The 22285-nt window shown below is 41.9% G+C and overlaps 1 protein-coding gene across 8 annotated transcripts in view; it reads right to left on the reverse strand.

Annotated features, from left to right (window-relative positions):
* The window catches only part of PATJ (PATJ crumbs cell polarity complex component), a 209433-nt gene that overhangs the window by 37874 nt on the left and 149274 nt on the right, over positions 1-22285 (reverse strand). For 6 of the 8 annotated variants that reach the window (XM_077333525.1, XM_077333520.1, XM_077333521.1 and 3 more), the window contains exons 30-34: positions 20620-20692; positions 16867-16959; positions 14910-14978; positions 14562-14676; positions 629-765 (exon numbers count right to left, since the gene is read on the reverse strand). In XM_077333525.1, coding sequence (XP_077189640.1) covers positions 629-765; positions 14562-14676; positions 14910-14978; positions 16867-16959; positions 20620-20692 — 487 coding nt within the window. The remainder of the gene's footprint in view (positions 1-628; positions 766-14561; positions 14677-14909; positions 14979-16866; positions 16960-20619; positions 20693-22285) is intronic. The other 2 variants (XM_077333524.1, XM_077333523.1) reach the window with 1 other exon arrangement.

Raw genomic sequence — 22285 nt, forward strand, 5'->3', positions numbered from 1 at the left:
GCTCATTCCCCACCTCCAGGAAACAGAAAAGGGGGTGTGTTTTGCTTACCTAATCTTAAAAAGACCCCTTTAAATAAGATTTTATTTCACCTTTGACAATGTAGGTTTGTGGTTGCGCTGCCACATGGACCACGCCATTTAAAAAAATACTTGGAGCAGGAAATGGAGAAGGGAGGGCAGGACAACACTGCTGAGACTATCGCGCCTTTCCCCCTCTATACTGTCTTATCCCTGGTTGCTCACCAATGGGACGCACAATTTCTGTGGTAAATCTAGTTTTGCCAATTTCCTTCACTGCAAATTAAAAATGGCCAAATCTCGACCTGGCTACTGGATAGCCTTGAGATGCAGGCGACGTCATATGTAGGGGCCCTAAAAGCTGCCAACATTCAAAGGCTGTCCAGGAACATATTTGGGGCAATTGTCACCTAATTCCTTCATTCATGTCTCAGACTGGTACCACTGCCATTTTGAGATTTATAAACTGAAGCTGAAAAAATCTGGAGCTAAATTTGCTTGAAGCAACTGCTTCGGGGACAGGAGGAATGTAATGTGATGCAGCTTATGTTTTCATCTCAAGACAGGAAGCGTAGGCTGCAATAATGTTAAAAGAAAACAAAGAACTTACAAGTGGTGTATCTTTCCCTCCTACAATGCTGAGGCCGAGGCCGGATCGTCCCTTAGATATTTCTATAGTCATTTCTTGGCCAGGAACTATTGGGCATGTTGCTGGATCCAGTAGTACCAAAGGAGGTGGAAAGCTGCCTACAAGGACAAAAGGTGATAAATAATTGAAGCACAAGCACTAAACCAAAAAAAAAAAAAAAAAAAAGGTGTGAGCCTGCATGTGCATCTTCATCAAATTAATCCGATTGGGGCAGTAGAGAAAAACAGACTGCCTCACTGCAATAGAACAGCAATAAAAGCGATTAAAATGAAATATGTATAGGTCTTATAAGGAAATGTTGAGTAATAGTCCAACAGAAGCTAAACTGAACCATTGCTTTCTCCAGAAGTGGTCCATGAATAGTCAAGGAGAATAATCCCAAATAAGTGCTTTAAAGGCATTGTAATAACAATACTTTGAATTTTAAAACTCTCAGGATTGCAGCAATCCTTAAATACAATGATGCTTCCTTGTAATACATTTTCTTGGTTCATATGTGAGAGATTCTATAGGAAAGGATCACATGGCACTTTAATAAACTATGACTCCTGAATCCCTTGCCATTTTAGTGCTGCTTTTCAATGCAACCAGCTGGTTGTTCCAGCTGTAGCAACATCTGTGCTCTACAAGATGCACAGTGGAACTATGGTGACTGAAGAAATCTCCACAACTGACATTTCAGATCCCATAGCTAACATGTTACATTGCTCATTTAGCATTATGTGAATGAAGAGTGAAACCATAAGGTAACATGTGACTTCAGAAAAAGGCAATAGACTCCTGAGGGGGTGGACTGATTTCAAGGTTAGGGCTGTTAACCTCTAGGTGAGGCCTGCAGATCTCCCAGAATTACAACTGATCACCAGACTACAGGGATCAGTTCTCATGTACAACAAAGCTATTTGGGAAAGTGGACTCTATGGCATTGTACCCCATTGGAGTCACTTCCCTTCCAAAACTCTACCTTCCCAGGACTCCACCTCCAAATCTCCAGACATTTCCCAAGTTGGAATCGGCAACCTTATTTCAGGTGAAACAATAACAAATATTAAAAAGTCTTCATGCAAAGGTATATGCAAGGTAAGGGTTTATCCCAATCTGCTCCCTGCTGTGCTTGTTTTCTACTTCCAAAAAATGTTTACCACCTACAGCAGTATTTTAATTTAAATTATAATAAATGTTCTTATAAAACACTCTAAAGAGAAACAGAACTTCATATATTACGTCTTTACAGTCAGTATTTCTTTTTCACATTCTCATACAGCTTGAATTTGTTCTAGTAAAAAATAAAAGGAGTCCATTGTTCCAAGAATGACAGATGGTTAGTTTTCATGCCTTCCCATAGTCTTTTATAGTATACTAGATTCTTCATTAGCATAGTGCACCAGAATTTCCATCTTCATTCTTCCTTTGAAGTCAGCTTATATTACTTCCAATAATTTATAATTAGGACGTGGAGGGTTGCACTTATATGTAACTATGGATGAAGATGGCGGCGGCGGCAGTAGTGAGATAACAACGCACAGCTGTGCCTGGCTTATTTTTGTTTTTCTATCTCTACTGGTCTCTGTTTCGTGTTTAGAGGAGTTTCAATATATGCTCTTTATCTGAACAAGAAGCATAATACAAGAAAATAAAGAAAACAAGGACAAGAAACTCCCTGTTAAAACAAGAACTCCTGCAGTCTAAACAAATGGGAGCGAAAAAGAGGCTACATTCACCTGCTGATCAACCTGGGTGCAGTGCCGAGAAACAACTAAAGCTTGATTACTACTTGAAAACAAAGAATTCGGATCGTACACTAGAAACTGCTCTATTCAGCAACAGATATTCTATCTTGGAGAAGACTCCCCCACTCTGGTAGTTGAAAGAAGACTTTCAAGTCCACCGAAGTTGTCTCCAGCAATCGAGAAAGATACGGGGGTGCAATCACCGTGTAACAAGCAGGCAAGTAACTTTGAGCTCCTTTTTAAACAATCAATTCTGATAACTGAGACAGTAGTTAATTTGTTTACAAAAATTGACCAAATAAACCTTCATTTGACTGAACTGAAGGAAGCAGTATACAACCTTAAGGTATTCCACTTAAAGGGACAGAGGAACAGTGTTGAGAAAGCAAATTACCCAAAAGTTAAAACAAAATCTCAAGATATCCTCCCCAAAGGAAATGCTAATCAGAAAACCGTTCTCTCAGTGCTCCCTCCCAGTAACCTGCAATTGCATATCAATAATACAAAAAACACTCGCAGGCTCCAACGAAATCAGCTGGCTATTCTGGTGGGAAACCTCAGAGTAAATTACAATAAGTGGAATTCTAAAAGAGCCGTGCTTAATTCCTTGACACAAATTCTCCAATGCAAAATAATGGAGGTTAATATAGACAACCTCCACTGGTTGCCAAGTGAGAATTTTTATAAAAGGCTGGTCATTACATTCAGACATAACAGCACTGTAACCATGCTTACGCGCAGGAGGGAACTGTTCGTCAAGTACCAGATTTTCTTAACCAGAGTGTTTAAAGACTCTGTTTGTTCCCCTCTATGCAAAGTAAAGTCTAATCAACAGGAGCCAAGGAATTTGGTACCAATTTCAAGGGCATCAATGAGAAAGGGTAAAGAATTACAAAATAGTTCTGGGCATATGACCTTGTTTACCAAAATAAATAATAAAGAGGCAAGCTCACAACCAGGTCCCCAAGCTTTTCGAAAGCATGACCAGACTTACAGCCAGAAAAGCTTGGAAAAGAGCCAAATAATGTTAAGAAGTAAAATCCGGACAGTGATCAATCAAGTGACAACGGGAGATGACAAAGGTGGGGCACGAGGAAACCAGAATCAAGACTCACCGGCAAGAAGTTACCTTTCTGCATCTTTCGACTCAATGCCCCCACTGGAAACATCTTACTGTTCAGAAATGGAAGTAAACCAGGAGGAAACAAAACCTCCAACAGATGCAGAAGCTGCTGGAGTATCTATAGTACAACCCTCCCTTTCTCCCAAGGACAAAATAATTCAGGAACCATCAGTAGTTAAACCCCAAGGAATGTTGCTCCTCCAGGAAGTGGAGTTGGATCCTCCTGCCCTACACAAAGTGTTTCAGGAGAGGCAAGTACAATCTATGCCTAACCCAAAATACTTGGCACAAGAACTGCTTGAGCTGCAAGAACGGAATGAATCGGGAGCGCACGACCAAATAAATCCACAATCTATCTTTGAAGGAGAAAGTAGTCAGGTTCCACTTTTGATTGATCTGGACTCTACGAGCTCCTGACGCCAAGATAGGCCCATCTCCCACAGACCAGCCAACCCACTTAAGCTATTATCTTGGAATATAGCTGGCTGGTCTAGGGTCCTCCATAGGATAGAAGAGATTCCCTTTTTACACCATCCCTGTGACATTATAGCTCTCCAGGAAACGTGGACAAAAGCCGATCTCGATTTTGATGGATATTACTCCTTCAAGCTGGAAGCAGCGCAAGGACAAGGCCCTGGGAGACTGAAAGGTGGCTTGGGTTTCTTGGTATCCACTAAACTAAAGGCAACATGCACTCCCCTAAATCCTTTAAGCAATCTGGCTTTTGGTATTCTGGTAAGCTGGGGAGCCAGCAAAATTTTGATCTATAATGTCTATCTCCCTCCCCAAAAGAGGGTTATGGACATCAAAGCTGCTTGGAAAGCTCTAGAAGAATACATACTTGATACCAGTCTGGATCATCCATCAGCAGGAGTCTTGGTCGTAGGGGATTTAAATGCACGTATTGGACCAGATGATCAAACTTTGCGAACCAAACACAAAATAACTTGGATCAGCAATAAGGAGGGCGCAGTAAGCCACTTCCTTACCCGTGCTTCTAAAGATAAACGCTCCAACCAAGCGGGGGTTCTACTTGCCTCGATGGCTCATAAATTAAACCTATTTGTATTAAACGGGTCAACACCCGGAGACCACCCTGGAGAATTTACATACTTGGCAGGAACAAGAGCTAGCACTATTGACTATATGCTGACCGATGCAATTTTTGGCAGGTCAGTTAGTGACTTTCAAGTGCTTCCATACTTAGAAGGGGATCATCTCCCTCTTCTCCTTCATTTCTCTCCCCCTGACCAACACTTCCAATATGAACCTGCGTACTTTCCCCAAATTGCTCTAATGGAAAACACTGGTTGTCGGATAAGATGGTCCCCGCAACTAGATGATTCGGTAAAAAGAATGTTAGTCTCGGACAACTTAAAGGAACTGCGCAAGAAGCTTCTTGTGCCCAGTTCTTGCCAGAACCTTCTTTCCTTGTATGCTGAACTCACTGACAAGTTGAAGCCTGTCCTAACCAAAAAAAACATCCCACATAGTCCGACAACGGGCTATTTTGGCAAACCTTGGTTCGATAAAGACTGCATCAAATCAAAGAAAGACCTAACAGCCACTTACAAACAGTATAATGAAAACGGAGCTGGGTCTTTGAATAACAAGCCTTTACAAATTCTAAATCTTAAGAAAAAGTATAAAAACCTAATAGCTCGTAAGAAGAAAAAATACAGTCTCGAGCTCTGGCAGTCCTTAATACAGTCTGTGAAAAATAAGAACACCACTCTCTTTTGGAAACTGACCTCAGGGGTGAAGTCAAGTGGCAGAATGACTACTGACCTATGCATCCCCCCACAAAAGTGGGTCACTCACTTTCAAAACCTTTATAACGATTCCTCAGAAATGAACCAACCAGGCACATTGGAGGGGCTTCATGAGTGGCCTCCAGTCACTCAAAATGAAGTAAAATCACTTATTAATCAGTTAAAGGGAGGTAAGGCCCCGGGGCTGGATGGGATCCCCCCTGAACTTCTAAAGAATAATGAGGAATGGTGGAGCCCAATATTAGCAACTCTTTTTACATCTATTAATTCCTCAGGTCATATTCCCAGTAGTTGGCTAACAGCAGTGGTTGTACCTTTATATAAGACTGGCAAACGAAGTGACCCAGCAAACTATCGCCCTATCAGCTTATTGAGTATTCCCAGCAAATTATATGCCAAACACCTACTAGAGAAACTCTCGAGTTGGAGCGAGCAGGAAGGGCTGATAGGGCCCGAACAAGCTGGCTTCAGAGAAGGTGCCTCCACTATCGATCACTGCTTGACTATCCAACACCTAGCAGAAAAATACACCTCTGCAAAATCTGCTCTCTACGCTGTATTTGTTGATTTTAAAGCGGCCTTTGATTCCATCTCTAGATCTCGCCTCTGGAAGAAATTGGAGAACACCTCTATTGACCGACGGCTTCTTGCCCTTATTAAATTATTATACCAGGGTACAACAATAAGGGTCAGATGCAGTAACCAAGGCCACCTTACCAATCCCATTAATGTTACTAAAGGAGTTAGACAAGGCTGCATCTTAGCTCCTACTTTGTTTAATATTTACATTAATGGTATAATTAACTCATTCCAGGACCAGGAATTTCATCCCCCTAGTTTAGCCCATCGTCCAATTCCTATTCTCCTTTATGCTGATGACGTAGTTTTACTTTCCAGAACTGCAGTAGGACTCAAAAGAATGCTAAGGAGGCTTAGCAGTTACTGTAAAGAAGAACAACTACAAGTAAACTACAATAAAACAAAGGTCATGATTTTCGGCAAGAGGACCAAACCAAAAATTTGGAAATTAGACAACTGTAAAATTGAAGAAGTTCACAGATTCAAGTACCTGGGAATTGTATTACAATCTTCATGTGCTAGGACTGCGCACTGTCAATATGCTGCTGAGCAAGCCCAAAGATCGGCTAACAACATTCTCAAATTCTATCGAACCAAGGGGAAATACTTTGTACCAGCTGCCCTAGAGCTCTACAAAGCCAAGACACTTTCTCAGCTGCTTTATGGCTCCTTCTCAGGAACCCCAACATCTAGTGTTATGTTACTGGAAAGGGTGCAGTCAACATTTCTAAGGAAGATCATCCAGCTCCCTAAGTGCGTATCAAATGCTAGAGTGAGATTGGAAACAGGTATGCAAAGTGTGGAAGATAAGATCTATGTGTCATCGATCCTATATTGGCTGAAGCTAACCTATGACCCAAAGCGATTGTCTGCCTTGATCTTAAGAGACAACTTTCAGCCAATTTGGCTAAAAACTGTGAAATGCAAATTATCACAGCTTGGCTTTATGGAACAACAGCTAGCCTTCATACAGCAAGATCAAGCTAAATCCATAATTAAACAAAGGGTCAAGGACATCAGCCGGCAAAGGGATCTAGCCAAAACACCAGAATTTCTTTGTCCAGATAGGATCCGATACACGCTTGTTCCAGCTCCATACCTGTCAGACCTAGAACTTATCACCCATAGAAGGGCCTTCGCCCAAGCAAGATGCTCAACTCTACCCACTGCCATGCTGGAGGGGCGCTACCAAAAGAAACCCCTTGCTCAGAGACTCTGTCCTTGTGCCAGCGGATGGATAGAGTCAGATGAACATGTGCTTCTGTTCTGCCCCATTTATGACACTATCAGACACACCTTTATCCAGCCAATTTTGAACACTTACCTGAGATCTTCCACAAAGGAGAAAATCAAGGTACTGCTCCAAGACGCAGATAAGCAAATAACTCTCTGCACAGCTAAATTTTGCACCGCCGCCATGAAATTGCGAACTCGGTATATGGATCAAAAAATTCTCTCTGATCCAACCTTATAAGTACAAAGCCATTTTTTTAAAAAACTGGTAACTTAAAGTATGTTTTAAATACTGACTATGATGTCAGACTTTTAGCATTTTTATAGTATTGGCAGTTTTCCTGCTTTTTGGATTGTCTTGGTTTTAACTGCATGTATTTGGGTTTTGGTCTGAATGACCGTGAATAAATATTGATTGATTGATAATTAGGACGTGAGCAGTATTAATAAACGTCTAGCTTTTGATGGCTTTTCCTAATCAAGTTCTTAAGAAATCCTAAAAAGAGTACTGCTGGATCAGACAGAAGTTCACAACTAATAATATCTTTTATGGTACTTATAAAGGCTCTCTGTTGTTCTGTGGCTTTACATGACTATGGCCTTTTCTGCACTCACAGCTTACTTCCAATGTTGGAGCGTAAATGTACTGCACCCCAATGAGGAAAAGCAAATAGCAGCTGAAGCACTGTTGGGGCCCCCAATTGCTATGTGGTTGGTCTCTCTCTGTATTGGTTCATTTCAGGCAGGGTGTGGTTTTTAAAACTGTAGGTAGAGCTTCTTCTAGCTGTAGTTACTGTTAGGTAGCTATTTTAGTAGACCCTTAAATTCTTGTGGCTCTCTCCCCTTCATCAGTTTAGAAATTCAATTCTTCTCTCTCTCTCCTTTTTCTTTTATTGCAAAAACAGGGCAAGTCTATCATTATGAGCTGAACACAAGCCATGGGTCACTGAGAAAAAGAGATGGAGAAGGAAGGCAAGCTCTATAAGTTTTAATTTAAGGAGGTGGGGACCCTAGGGGGAAGTGACCATGTCCTCATAGAATTCCTTTTGAGATGGGGAGCCAAGGAAGCTTGTAGCCAGACGCGGATGTTGGATTTTCGTAGGGCAAACTTTAATAAACTCAGAGACATGATGAGTGTCATACCATGGACGAGAATGCTGGAAGGGAAGGGAACATGTGAAGGGTGGGCGCTACTCAAACAAGAGCTATTGCATGCTCAATCAATGACTATTCCAGAAATACGAAAACACTGCAGGAGCTCTAAGAAGCCTATTTGGATGAACAGAGAACTTCAAGAGGAACTAAGAAAGAAAAGCAAAATGTTCAGGAAATGGAAGGAAGGACAGAGCTCTAAAGAAGAGTACCTACAGGTTACTAGGCACTGTAGATCAATCATCAGAAAGGCCAAAGCTGAGAGTGAGCTAAGATTGGCCAGGGAAGCCCATTGTAACAAGAAAAGATTTTTCAGTTATGTGAGGAGCAAACGTAAAGTCAAGGAGGCAATAGGCCCACCGTTGGGTGCAGATGGACAAACTCTAACGAAATATGCAGGGAAAGCAGAAAGGCTTAGTGCCTATTTTACATCAGTTTTTTTCCCACAGGTCAAAGTGTTTAGGCACATCTAGAGATGGCTGTAGCCAAAGGATAGTGTCTGGGTGGCAGGTTAACATGGATAGAGAGGTTGTCGAGAGGCATTTAGCTGCACTGGATGAGTTCAAATCCCTTGGTCCAGATGAAATGCACCCGAGAGTACTCAAAGAACTTTCCAGAGAACTTGCACAGCCCTTGTCCATCATCTTTGGGACCTCTTTAAGGACTGGAGATGTCCCGGAGGACTGGAAAAGAGCAAATGTTATTCCGATCTTCAAAAAAGGGAGGAAGGATGACCCAGGAAACTACAGACCAGTGAGTCTGACCTCTGTTGTGGGGAAGATAATGGAGCAGATATTAAAGGGAGTGATCTGCAAACATCTGGAGGACAATTTGGTGATCCAAGGAAGTCAGCATGGATTTGTCTCCAACAGGTCCTGCCAGACCAACCTAGTTTCTTTTTTTGACCAAGTAACAGGTTTGCTGGATCGGGGAAATTCGGTTGATGTCATTTACTTGGATTTTAGTAAAGCCTTTGACAAGGTTCCCCATGATGTTCTGATGGATAAATTGAAGGACTGCAATCTGGATTTTCAGATAGTTAGGTGGATAGGGAATTGGTGAGAGAACCGCACTCAAAGAGTTGTTGTCAATGGTGTTTCATCAGACTGGAGAGAGGCGAGTAGCGGGGTACCTCAGGGCTCGGTGCTCGGCCCGGTACTTTTTAACATATTTATTAATGATCTAGATGAGGGGGTGGAGGGACTACTCATCAAGTTTGCAGATTACACCAAATTGGGAGGACTGGCAAATACTCCGGAAGATAGAGACAGAGTTCAACGAGATCTGAACACAATGGAAAAATGGGCAAATGAGAACAAGATGCAATTTAATAAAGATAAGTGTAAAGTTCTGCATCTGGGTCCAGCATGCCTACTGGATGGGGGATACGCTTCTAGGTAGCACTGTGTGTGAACGAGACCTTGGGGTACTTGTGGATTGTAAACTAAACATGAGCAGGCAGTGTGATGCAGCGGTAAAAAAGGCAAATGCCATTTTGGGCTGTATCAGCAGAGGCATCACATCAAAATCACAAGATGTCATAGTCCCATTGTATACGGCACTGGTCAGACCACACCTGGAGTACTGTGTGCAGTTCTGGAGGCCTCACTTCAAGAAGGACGTAGATAAAATTGAAAGGGTACAGAGGAGAGCGACAAAGATGATCTGGGGCCAAGGGACCAAGCCCTATGAAGATAGGTTGAGGGACTTGGGAATGTTCAGTCTGGAGAAAAGGAGGTTGAGAGGGGACATGATAGCCCTCTTTAAATATTTGAAAGGTTGTCACTTGGAGGAGGGCAGGATGCTGTTTCTGCTCGCTGCAGAGGAGAGGACACGCAGTAATGGGTTTAAACTTCAAGTACAACGATATAGGCTAGATATCAGGAAAAAGTTTTTCACAGTCAGAGTAGTTCAGCAGTGGAATAGGCTGCCTAAGGAGGTGGTGAGCTCCCCCTCACTGGAAGTCTTCAAGCAAAGGTTGGATACACACTTTTCTTGGATGCTTTAGGATGCTTAGGGCTAATCCTGCGTTGAGCAGGGGGTTGGACTAGATGGCCTGTATGGCCCCTTCCAACTCTATGATTCTATGATTCTATGATAATCAAAACTTTAATGAAGCCATTGCCTCCTTTTGGCAAATAAAAGAAGATCCCCCACCTTTCCTCCATTCCAGCAGCTCCCTTCCTGGGTTACTTCCCCTCCACAAACACACACACCTGTGCTGGGCTCCACTTAAAGTGTCAAGCACAGCCAGTGGGGGAGGGGACAACTCTCTGCACACTTGTTGCTGACTGGGGCAGTTCAACTGGCCGGGCCATTCCGCACCAGGATCCATGTTGCAAATTGTTTGCAGAACAAAAAATCGCCATTTTAAATAGTGGAATTCGTTATTATGCATACCTGCCTTTGTAGTGGAATCCAGTTGCGTTTCAATCGTTTCCCACAGGTTTCTGGTCTCGGCAAAAATCGCTAGCCAGGAAGCGATATTGCTGAGCTGTGTCCCACCCCTGGCCATCAAGCAGCCAATGGGCGGCCGTTATCATGCTCCCAAACAGCCCCTTTCCCTTTAAGGAAGGTTTTAAAACACACACACGTTGCAACAAATCTGCGTTTGGGAGAGACCCATCCAGCTAGCAGGTGGTGTTTGAGCTGCTGTTTCATCGTTGCCACGCTCCCCCCGAGTGAAAAAAAAATACCCACCCCCTCACGGGCGTGATTTTCAGCCGAAAATAGTGTGAAAAATAAAGGCAAAATAAACCAGCAAACGGGCCTCTGTGTTGCTTGTGCTTGGTGACTTTAAACAGAGGGACTGCAGTCGGGGATCCTCGCTGGGTAAACGAAGGCTTGCCGGTGCGTTGATCTCCACTCGCTCGGAGAAAAAAAATGGCGATCGCTTCGCCGGAAGATCAGAGGAGAGAGCCAGGGGGAGGGACTTTGCAGAAACCGCAACAATGGTAACGCACAGAACTTTTCCGCTAGTGTTGCAGATTGGTTGCAGGAGTGTAGCGCTTTCCGGAGGGTGAATCCACTTTTTGGGATTTCCCTGAAAGCACTATGACGAAGCGCTTTTTGCGGATCGGTTTCAGGAGTGTTGCAGATTGTCAACGACGTTGTGCATAACGGCAAAACTGTAGCGATTTCAATTTGTAACCATTGTGCTATTTTGGATGAATGCAGAACGGCCCGCCCTTTTAACATGGCTGCACCACTGAGTTGCCACCTGGGCTGCTTCCTCCTCTACTGGAAAGGGGCTCCCCCCACTGTGCTAAGCTGTTTTGCAAAATGCCAAGTGGAACTGGTGGCGAAGGATGGGGAGTCAGCCCCCCACTTGCTGCTGGCTGGGGCAGCTCAACCAGCCTTTCCAGCCTTGCTATACCACCTGGCTGCTCTCTGGGCTGCCTCCTTTTGTGCTGTAAAAACAGCTCCCTTCCTGGCTCACCTCCGCCCACCTGTGCTGGGCTCCACTTCACAAAGCGCAGAGTGGAACCAGTGGGAGAAGGTGAGGAGACAGTCCCCATAGTTTTTGCTGGCTGAGGTGCCTCAACTGGCTCTTCCAGCTGAGATGCACTGCTGAGCTTCTCCTCAAGCTGCTGCAACCTCTGCTGGAGAAAAGCATCTTCCCTGGCTTGCCTGCCCCCCACCTGTGGCAAACTTCACTTCACAGAGCACCGAGCAGAGCCAGTGGTGGAGGGTGGGAGAACAGTGTCACCCTACTTGTTGCTGGCTGGAGCCGAGCACTGCTGTGCTGCTCCCTGAGCTGCCTCCTTCTCTATTGGGAAAAGGCTCGCTTCCCATCTCACCTTACCCCCTGCCCTTGCCAGGCTCCATTTCACAAAGCACCAAGTGAAGCTGGTGGGGCGATAACCTCACACACACTTGTTGCGAGAAGCAGCAGCAGAGGAGTTGGCCCAGGGAACAGCCTGGCACAGGAAGAGGAGGAAGTGGCTTGAAGAGCAGCTTGGTGGTACGGCCCAGCTGATTAAATCACCCCGAGCCAGTAACAGCTGTGTGTGTGTGTGTGTGTGTTGGAGCCATCTCCCCATTCTCCCCCATCTGCTTCACTTGGCAGTTTGAGAAGCAGAGTGTGGCATGGGCAGGGAAGGAGGTGAGCCAGGAAGAGTGCTCCAAGAATGGAGGGGGGAATCTTTTATTTGCCAAAAGGAGAAATGGCTTGATTATATTTTCGGCTAAAACTTATAGAGCTTGCCTTTCTTTTCCATTTCTTTTTCTAAGTGGTCCACAGTGCTCAACTCATAACAATAGACTTGTGCTGTTTCGGTGTACATGTACCCTCTAGTGTGTGTGTTTATATGCACAAACACTCTTGTTCCTTTGAAACTGTCAGTTGCAAATCCCTTTCCCATTTATCTTTGCGACTATGATCTATAGAGTGCAATTCTATCAAGATCATATATAGCTTGATGGCAGCTATTTTGGAGGGAAAGAAAACTATTAATAGGCTTTCACTTTTTGTCAGTGGATAAAAGAAATAAAACCTGTATGCATTTCCTTTAACAAGTTCTCGAAGATACTGGAATGGAGAAACAGTTTATCAGCACTATATGAACAATGCAATTACAGCTTCTCCTTTGTAGCGTCTAGAGTTGCTTAATGCTTGGGAGATCATTTTTTAAAAATAATTTTTAAAACAAATTCATCTAATAATTTAATTTAGACAAACCAAAATGACAAAAAAGGCATGCAGACTTTTAAATGCCATTTTGCTATTTCCTTATCTCCCTGAAAATAATTTGGCATTTCTTTTTCTTTCTTTTTTGCCACCCTTTGAAGAGATAGTAAAAGCTTCCATCATAATCCTGCTTCTTGAAATATGTTAATAGCAAAGGGATGAAAGACAAGATTCTCTTTTTGAAATACTGGATATTCTTTTTTTGGGAGGGGGGTTGATGTTTTACTGTATGCCTCAATGTTACTATACATGTCGGCTGCTTTGAATTCCTATTTTCAGGAAGTAAGGGAAGGTGCAGTGTACACTAGAGAAACAAAGCCATGTTTGTTTGCCAACACATCGTAACAATGCAATGATGTAGAAACAATGTAGGACAAACAGAACAGACATACATTTCTCTTAATATTATCCAGTCCAAAGTGGTATGCATCCTGAATCAACAGGAGAAAGGTGGGTTTGTAAATATTTTAAAGAAGTAGTTCACTCAACCTAAAGACACCACTGCCTCATTATGTTGGACCTATAACCAAATCCATCCTATACTGACACTAAGTTGCTGTGGGCCAGCAGATAGTCACATACTCTTTTACCCCTTTTCCACTGTGATGATAAAAACTCTAGGCACTGGCATGAATGAAGGGTAAGGTCTTAGCTTATGAGATAATACAGAGAACCCATTGGGTTGTGGAGTTCTTAATGCACCACCAATGCATTGTAACTCTATGAAGCTCAAACTAGACAGGACCTCATCTCTGTCCAATCTGGGAATGTACCACTATTTTGAAATAGTGAATGCCACTGGGGAGCTTGTTTAACAGTACAGGAAAGCCTTGATTCTGGTTGGGATCATGATGGTGTATACAACTGAATTGCCAGCCACCACAAAGTAGCTGGAAAAGAAGAAGAAGAGTTGGTTCTTACATGCTGCTTCTTCTCTACCCGAAGGAGTCTCAAAGTGGCTTACAGTTGCCTTCCCTTTCCTCTCTCCACAACAGACACTGTGTGAGGTTGGTGACGCTGAGAGATTTCTGACGAGACTGCTCAGTCAGAACAGCTCTAACAGGGCTGTGGCAAGCCCAAGGTCACCCAGTTGGCTGCATGTGGAGGAGTGGGGAATCAAACCTGTTTTACCAGATTAGAAATCCATACTCCTAACCACTACACCAAGATGGCTCCTGGGATTACAACTAATCTTCAGATGACAAAGAAAAGTTCACCTAGAGAAAATGACCACTTTGAAAGAGGCATTCTACGGCATTATGCCCCACTGAAGTTGAGATGGAAAGTATATACAAGTCTAACTTTATTTGACTCTCATAACAGGTTACTAAAGTGTACTTTGTTAGGTCAAAGGCCAGCAATACCTATAGTAATTATAGATCACACATAGGTGCAGTGGACCAAATGAGATAGAAAACCATTATAAGAAACAACTTCTACCTTAAATTTGTAGAATAATTGCACTTTGAGAATAAAGGCATCTTTTTCTCTGTATTAAAGTGTTATCTTGAAAGAGCAAATGATATCCAAAGAATTTCTGGTCTTTAAAAAAAGAATTATTGAGATTACAGTAGAGAAGCAAACTATTCTTCAGTTGTAAATAAAAGGTTCGTACTTTGGCTGCTGAACTCTGGCTCTGGAGAAAACGATGACGCAGGTGACAAAGATATCTCATGTAAACTGATGGGGATTACTGCTGAAGACTTGGATTGCTTTAACTGGTTCCGGAACTGGAAGGGGAGAAAAAAAGAAAGAACCCAAAGTAGGTGTATTATTGAGCACTTTAAACTCATTAAACTTCATTTAATTTTCTACATTTTTTCCCTGATTACAATGTATTTAGCATTCTTCTATACAAAAGCATAAATAAGTATTTTTCAGATTTAAAAAACTGCCACTGGATCAACTGTTTTACATTAAAATGATTTCAAATGTAAGAAATAAAGGAAATTCAAATACACACATTTCCTGGTTGTTCTGAAAGAACTTGCTGATTCTCCATCATATCTTCTTCAGTCTTGTTACCAACATTCTAAAAACACAACAGACAAAGAGCTAAAGGTTATCTTGAACAGACCATTCCCAAACTATGCATCCTATAGTTTTTTCCTCCTGTATTTAAGTTCTATTTTTAAATTCTGCCCAGAAATAAAACATTCATTTTTATAGACTATGGAAAAACCGGCTATATTTTGACCAAGCTTTTCAAGAGAGACCTTCTCTCACATAAAATTAGAAATGTACAGTGTTTTCTTTAATTTGTTCCTCTTAATATTCCTCTTAATATTTCTGGAAGGGCTTGGTGGAGGATCTGGTGTCATGGCTTAAGTGCCATTCAGCTGTCCCACCCCTGAGTTCCTCCTCCTCTAACCAGCTTGCCTGTCCAGCAGCCAGTTGATCACATTCCACCCCCCACCCCTGACCATCTCCTCCTCCTTCCACTTCCCTCCAGGGCTTGGAGGCTGCAGATCCCTGCCATGTCCAGGGGAGGAGTTGCATGTTGTAGAGGAGATCTGGCTATAGATGCAGCATCTTCCAAGTTCATGACCCAAGTTCATGGACACTTGCTATCTTGGTTCCTTCCCCATCAATGAATGAATCAACCCTTTAGCTTGCAACTTTCTCCCACCCTCCAGGTGAACCTAGCCTTTCACCATTCTCTGCTGATGCCAGTGGCTTCCCCACACCCTTTATGACTCAGAGTACTGGTGCCACCACTGCTGATCATGACCACAACTCAGAGTTGGACCAGCCTCAGCTCTAATGTATTGCAGGAGCCAGGCTGAGACCCAACCCAGCTGTACCAGCAGGCAGGACCTTTAGCTTGGAAAGGTAGAAAAGACAGCTGCAGTGTGGCAGCAATATTGTATTATTACTCCAGTGTGTTTCTATATTCCTGTCTTGATCTTGGCTTATGCTTCTGGACTCGTCTTCTGCTTCGCCCTCTGGAGCTGGTTGCTGGTGTTTCTGTGGGACTTTTGGCTTGTCCTGTGCTAGACCTCAGCTTGTGTGTGGGGCCTATGATATTTGGCCAGTGGTATTGAGACATTAGTATGTATACAGGATCTCATTTTATCCGAGGCTAAATATAGAGTCTTTTGTGATTTTAATTCAAATTGTATTATCAATAAATAGCGGTATTTTTACAACTACATTACATTTAAGCAACTTTGTGGTGCACCACCAATATGCCTACAAACATTTCCCATTTTGTTACCCAACTAGTACTATGTCATAGAAAGACTGGGACATATTAACAAGATTCCCTCTTTCATGAAATTTCAAGGACATCCTTTTTTTAAACATGAAAAGTGCATTTACCTAATTCAACTAAAAAAAATACCCCCCCCCCCAAATACAAACTCACATCACAAGCAGGATTCTGAATTCATAAGAATAGAGAACAACAAAAAGGTGGCATTCCTTTGATATTTCATTCACATATCCTCTGTAATATATCTTTGTGCATGAAAGGCACCCTCAGGAAATGATGTTTTTGAAGAACAGGCGTTATACTGTCTGCCTCTGCCCTGCCTTCCAGTTCACAATATAAATCACCCATGCATACAATTTAATATCTTTCATGATGCTTCCATCCTTTCATGTCCCTGGCTCTGATTTACAGCAACAAACACAGCTTTCTCTTCTGGATGGATTGATGTCATTGTATAAATCTTAAATTACCAAACTATGTTGGTCCCAGAATAGGTTTGGTGACAGAATTCAGTAATTTCAGAGAGAAATGTAGATGAGAAAGTACCAAAAGTACCAAAATTCACTTGATATTCTGAAATGTATACATTGGGGCCATCTTCCCCAAGGTGATTTTCTACCTTGACTTCCTCTTCCCTTCCTTCTCTTTTTGTCTATAAAGAAATCCTGGATCTTAAGAGAATTAGTATTTCTTAAAAAATGCTTACTAGTTTTGTGTATACATCATCTGAAGAGCCTTTCATGGGAAAGTCTAAAGGAGTGTCTTCTTCACCACTTGTAGATTCAGTAGTACTGTGATCCTAATTTTAAAGTTTTTTAAAAGTTAGAAAAGGAAGTCATAGTTTTCTCTTAAAGGTCCCACTTGCCAACCAGTCACCAGTGATATCTATGAAAGCTTCTTTCCCATACAATATAGTCTTGGAACAAGTTAGAATCAACCGAGCACAAAAGTGTATATCCTTGAACATGGGATGCTCAACATACAATTACTTTTACTTCTTCATTCTTCAGCATGCAATATTTGCATATTTTGCAATGTTTATCCACAAAAACGTTTTAAAAATGGATTTTTTTTCAAAGAAAAGGAAAGTTGAAAGTCTCCCCCCAAATTAATATATTGCAGACTCTGCTTTGTAGGTGCCTTAAAAAACCCAGTCTCTGTGTTCGCCTTGGATCAATTAGCATTGCACTCAGGTGATGGCCCAGTTAATTGAGGCTAGAATTTTTATTGAACAAGACATTTTAATCAGTTAAACTGACTTGATTAATTAAGACTGTAGTTCTTAATATTTGACTCCATCAAGATCTCCAACAAAAAGCAAGTGAAAACAATAATCATCCAAGGATTTACATACCATTCTCCTGGTGATGAAAGATAAATGTTTAAAATGAACTCTCATTAAAAAGCACTGAACACAAAGGAAGACAATGAGAGAGTGAAGTGGAAGGCCTTTAAAAAAACAGTGATAGTTCTTTTAAATTGTAAAGACAAAATTAACAAAATACCCATTGTTACACCTTTTGCATTCCAGATTATGGCATTTAGACCACAGTCATATATTTTTAGCCAGGTTTCCAATAAGCTTGGCAACAATCCATTGGCTTCCTAATTATACAAACTGTCAGATGCTGCTTTGTTTCAATAGATGCTGGCAAAAACTGGACATTGTCCAAGACAATGTTTTCCCAGAGGCAATACGGTGAGGTTAATGTGAATTGGACATGAAATTATATGTGGTTACAACTGCATACTGTCTTGTCCAGTGCAGACATATAGTGTGCAAAATAAATCATGCAACTTGGACAATGGGAATCAGAAGATAATAGTTATATTTTCAACTACAAAAAATGTTGGATGTCACTTCTCTTTATGTATTATTATTATTATTATTATTATTAGATTTATTTCCCGACTCTCCCGACAGGCTCGAGGCGGGTCACAACAACTCACCCCATTAAAATTCCCATTAAAACATCAAACTACTAACATGACGGCTAAAAATCCCATCCCTCCCCCATTATCAAAGAAGTGAAGAGGGGGAGTAGCGTACACTCCGACTCCTGGGGGGGAGCGATGTCCCTAATTGTAAACAATCTGCAACAGTATTGGAAAAGTTCTGTGCGTTCCCATTGTTGTGATTTCAGCAAAGTCCCTCCCCCTTGCTCTCTCCTCTGAACTTCTGGCGAAGCAATTGCCTTTTTTTTTTCTCGGAGCAAGCGGAGAGCAACGAGCCGGCAAGCCTTCATTCACCCAGCGAGGCTTCTCCGGCTGCAGTCCCTCCACAGAGCTGCTTTAAAGCTCCCCTAAGTCACCAAGCACAACACAGCCCCGTTTGCAAGTTCCCTTTATTTTAGGCCAAAAATCGCGCCCGTGCACGGGGGGGGGGAGATTTTTTTTCACTCGGGGAAGCATGGCAACGATGAATCGGCAGCTCACACACCAGCTGCCAGCTAGATGGGTCTCTACGTTAGGAGGAAGCAAAGAATTAAGGCATATTCGTTGCAACGTGTTTTTCTTTTTTATAAAAACCTGTGCTTAAAGGGAAAGGGGCTTTTCGGGAGCATGATAACGCCGCCTATTGGCTGCTCGTTTGATTGACGGCCAGGGGTGGGACAAAGCACGGAAAAAATCACTTCCTTTCTAGTGATTTTTGCCGAGACCAGAAACCTGTGGGAAACGACTGAAACTCTACTGGATTCCACTACAAAGTCAGGTATGCGTTACGCCAAATTCCACTATTTTAAATTCCGTTATTTATTTCTGGAAGCAATTTGCCACATTGATCCTTGTGCGGAATGGGCCTATGATTCCACTAATCAATTAGGAGACAATAACTCAATCATTTTTTGCTTTAATACAAGTCTGCTAGAACGCAGTGAGGGAGACTACTTTTTAAATTCTATGGCTGCCTCTTCCAATACATTTTCAAAAAACATTTCAATCCCTCTGTTCACGAATATGCTGGGGATGTCAGACCCAGGAGACACTGTTTTGCACACATGGAGTCTAGTGCATGACACTGTCTAGAGTGCCACTGAAACAGTTACTGCCATGCTGCCTAGAGCAGGTATCATTCTAGTAGCAACAAGGAGACTTCTGTGGAAGAAAGAAGCTTCCAGCAATTTGCAGAATTGTATTGTCATGGACACTACAGATTAGAGATGCTTAACGCAGACAGGCTCTCCTATGACCTTTGTTCTGACACAGTAAGTGACTCATGGCAACATAGCAGATTGTAGAAGAGGAACCAGCAACAAGAGAGAAAGCAGCAGAATCAGTTACTTGGGGCATTGGATTTCATTATTGTAATTTGTCCCTGCCCAATCCTGTTCTCTGTGTAGAAGATAGTGAAATGGTTTCCATTTCCCATATGATCTATTCACAGAGTATACAGTAAAATATTGCAGTTTGTATATTGGGAAGGATCACTGTTCAGGAGGTGTCAGGCCAAGTAGATCTCTTGTCTCCATCCCACATTTTGTTTGTTGGCACATAAGTAACTTCACTGGCAGATTTTGTGTATTTTGGAAACTGGTACCAAAAATACATTGAAAAATATGTTAATTTGACAGGGAAAAATTTGTCAGGAGGAAAGAGAAGTTAATACAAAAAAAATGGTTCATTTACCAAAAAAAGAGAAACAAAATCTAATAATACATCTAATAAACAAAAACAAAATGAGAATTAGAATTTAGCCTACCAGCTTTCAAAATTCAGTCTTTTTTTCTGGCAGAGTTTGAAATGTCATACTCCTTTCTTAGATATTACAACAGTTTACCAACATTAGCAGTTCCTTCACTATGCATGGAGATTTTCAATAACAGTTTCATGGTATCTGTAAACATTTGACCCTTCACATGGAAAAAAATGCTCAGCAAACTCTACAATCCACTACTGAAAAAAACATTGAAAAGAATATTGGCAGCCTATGGTAAGTGGTCAGCTTTCTCCTTGATCTGACAAAGTAAAACATGTTTGAGGACTCATGTCCTTAACCAAGTTCATCTCTAGTTAACTACTCAAATGGCAAAACTCCTTTAAATGCTACTCAGGTATATTCAGTGGGGCTTACACCCAGGGAAGTGTTCTTAGACTGAACTGTAACTAAGAAGAAGAGTTGGTTCTTATATGCCGCTTTTCTCTACCCGAAGGAGTCGCAAAGCAGCTTACAATCTCCTTCCCTTTCCTAACTCAAAGAGATCTAATTTGCAACATTAAAAGAGTTTCTGAACTCACTGCAACAGTCTAGGAATTATTTAACAAGAGTCTCATGAAGAAAGGCAGTGGCCACTAATTTATATGCTACCAGTTATTTTATCACGATCAGAAATTCTTGTGTATTGTTGAATTCACTCAGTGCTTTTTATGGGTTTAATGAGATTAATATATGTAATTAGATTAAATTTGCTAACTAGGAATAATCTTCCACAATTAGGAAACAGATTTTTAAAAGCCTTACCTCAATGGAAGACTGGGAGCTCGAGGGTAATGGGAAAGGGGCAACAGCCATCTGGTTAAACGCATCATTATTGCTGAAAAGTAAAAAAAAAAAAAAAGAAAGGAACAGATGAAATATCCACTGAAGTCTTCTATTTTCCCTTCATTATTTGCCTTTATTTGGACAATATTTATATCCTGTACTTCCTTTACAGAGCTTAACAGTTCTCTGGTGGGCTGCCATCTAACTACAGAAGACACTTAGTCCCAAATAGATTAATCAAAGTTGCCATATCTATGATCTGCATGATAAGATACTTATCTCTTGTAAACATATATCTTAGAGAAGGAAAAAAGATGGGATCCCTTAGAGCAGGAAAACAGTTGAGGTATTAAGTACTGAGAACCATACTGGAAATCTACAGAGCCAGTCATTTTCATGTTACAGTTACATGCATAGTTACATAAACTGTCATTGTAAACTGCCACAAGTGGTGGGTAATAAGTAATAATAAATAAATAAATGTTAATGAACCTAGCTGGTATCTCTGTATTATTTACTGCCCATAGTGCACTGCCTGATTCTCAAATAATTTTGATGCATTAAACGTAGCAGGATGATTGCTAATATTTTAATTTTGCATGGGGAATATTCATCTCACATTTCACAAAGCAAGGCCTGGTATTCCCCATATGAAAAGAATTTGGAGTCTGCATTCCACATGAACAATTTCAAAGTGAAAATATCACATTGTCAAAGACCTCAATGGTCACAGATTCAGTTGAGCATTCCATTAAAAAACTATATGTGGGGCTTGTCCTTGCCCCTTTTTGGGGTTCGCCCTTCTCCGCCGTTGCGTCTGCACTTCGCTTTGCCAAGGAACAACAATGTAGGCTGGATTCTGTGCACCCCTTCTTTATTTTTTTCTCACCCAACACCACCACCGTCTTCTTCTCTCCCTCACGCCAACCAACCCGTAACGCTCACCCTCCACCTTATATTCTCCCGTCTTGGACCCCTGCTTGACAACCCCCTTTCTCCTTACCCCTTTCACGGGCAGTCTGGGCATTTTATACGAAGGGGCGTTCTCGGTTTGCTGATAACGAAAGATGCAGAGAAAGCAGAAAGGCTTAGTGCCTATTTTACATCTGTTTTTTCCCACAGGTCAAAGTGTTTAGGCACATCTAGAGATGGCTGTAGCCAAAGGATAGTGTCTGGGTGGCAGGTTAACATGGATAGAGAGGTGGTCGAGAGGCATTTAGCTGCACTGGATGAGTTCAAATCCCCTGGTCCAGATGAAATGCACCCGAGAGTACTCAAAGAACTTTCCAGAGAACTTGCACAGCCCTTGTCCATCATCTTCGGAACCTCTTTAAGGACTGGAGATGTCCCGGAGGACTGGAAGAGAGCAAATGTTATTCCGATCTTCAAAAAAGGGAGGAAGGATGACCCGGGAAACTACAGACCAGTGAGTTTGACCTCTGTTGTGGGGAAGATAATGGAGCAGATATTAAAGGGAGCGATCTGCAAACATCTGGAGGACAATTTGGTGATCCAAGGAAGTCAGCATGGATTTGTCTCCAACAGGTCCTGCCAGACCAACCTAGTTTCCTTTTTTGACCAAGTAACAGGTTTGCTGGATCGGGGAAATTTGGTTGATGTCATTTACTTGGATTTTAGTAAAGCT

The sequence above is a fragment of the Paroedura picta genome, chromosome 4, assembly GCF_049243985.1.
Source record: "Paroedura picta isolate Pp20150507F chromosome 4, Ppicta_v3.0, whole genome shotgun sequence".
NCBI lineage: Eukaryota > Metazoa > Chordata > Lepidosauria > Squamata > Gekkonidae > Paroedura > Paroedura picta.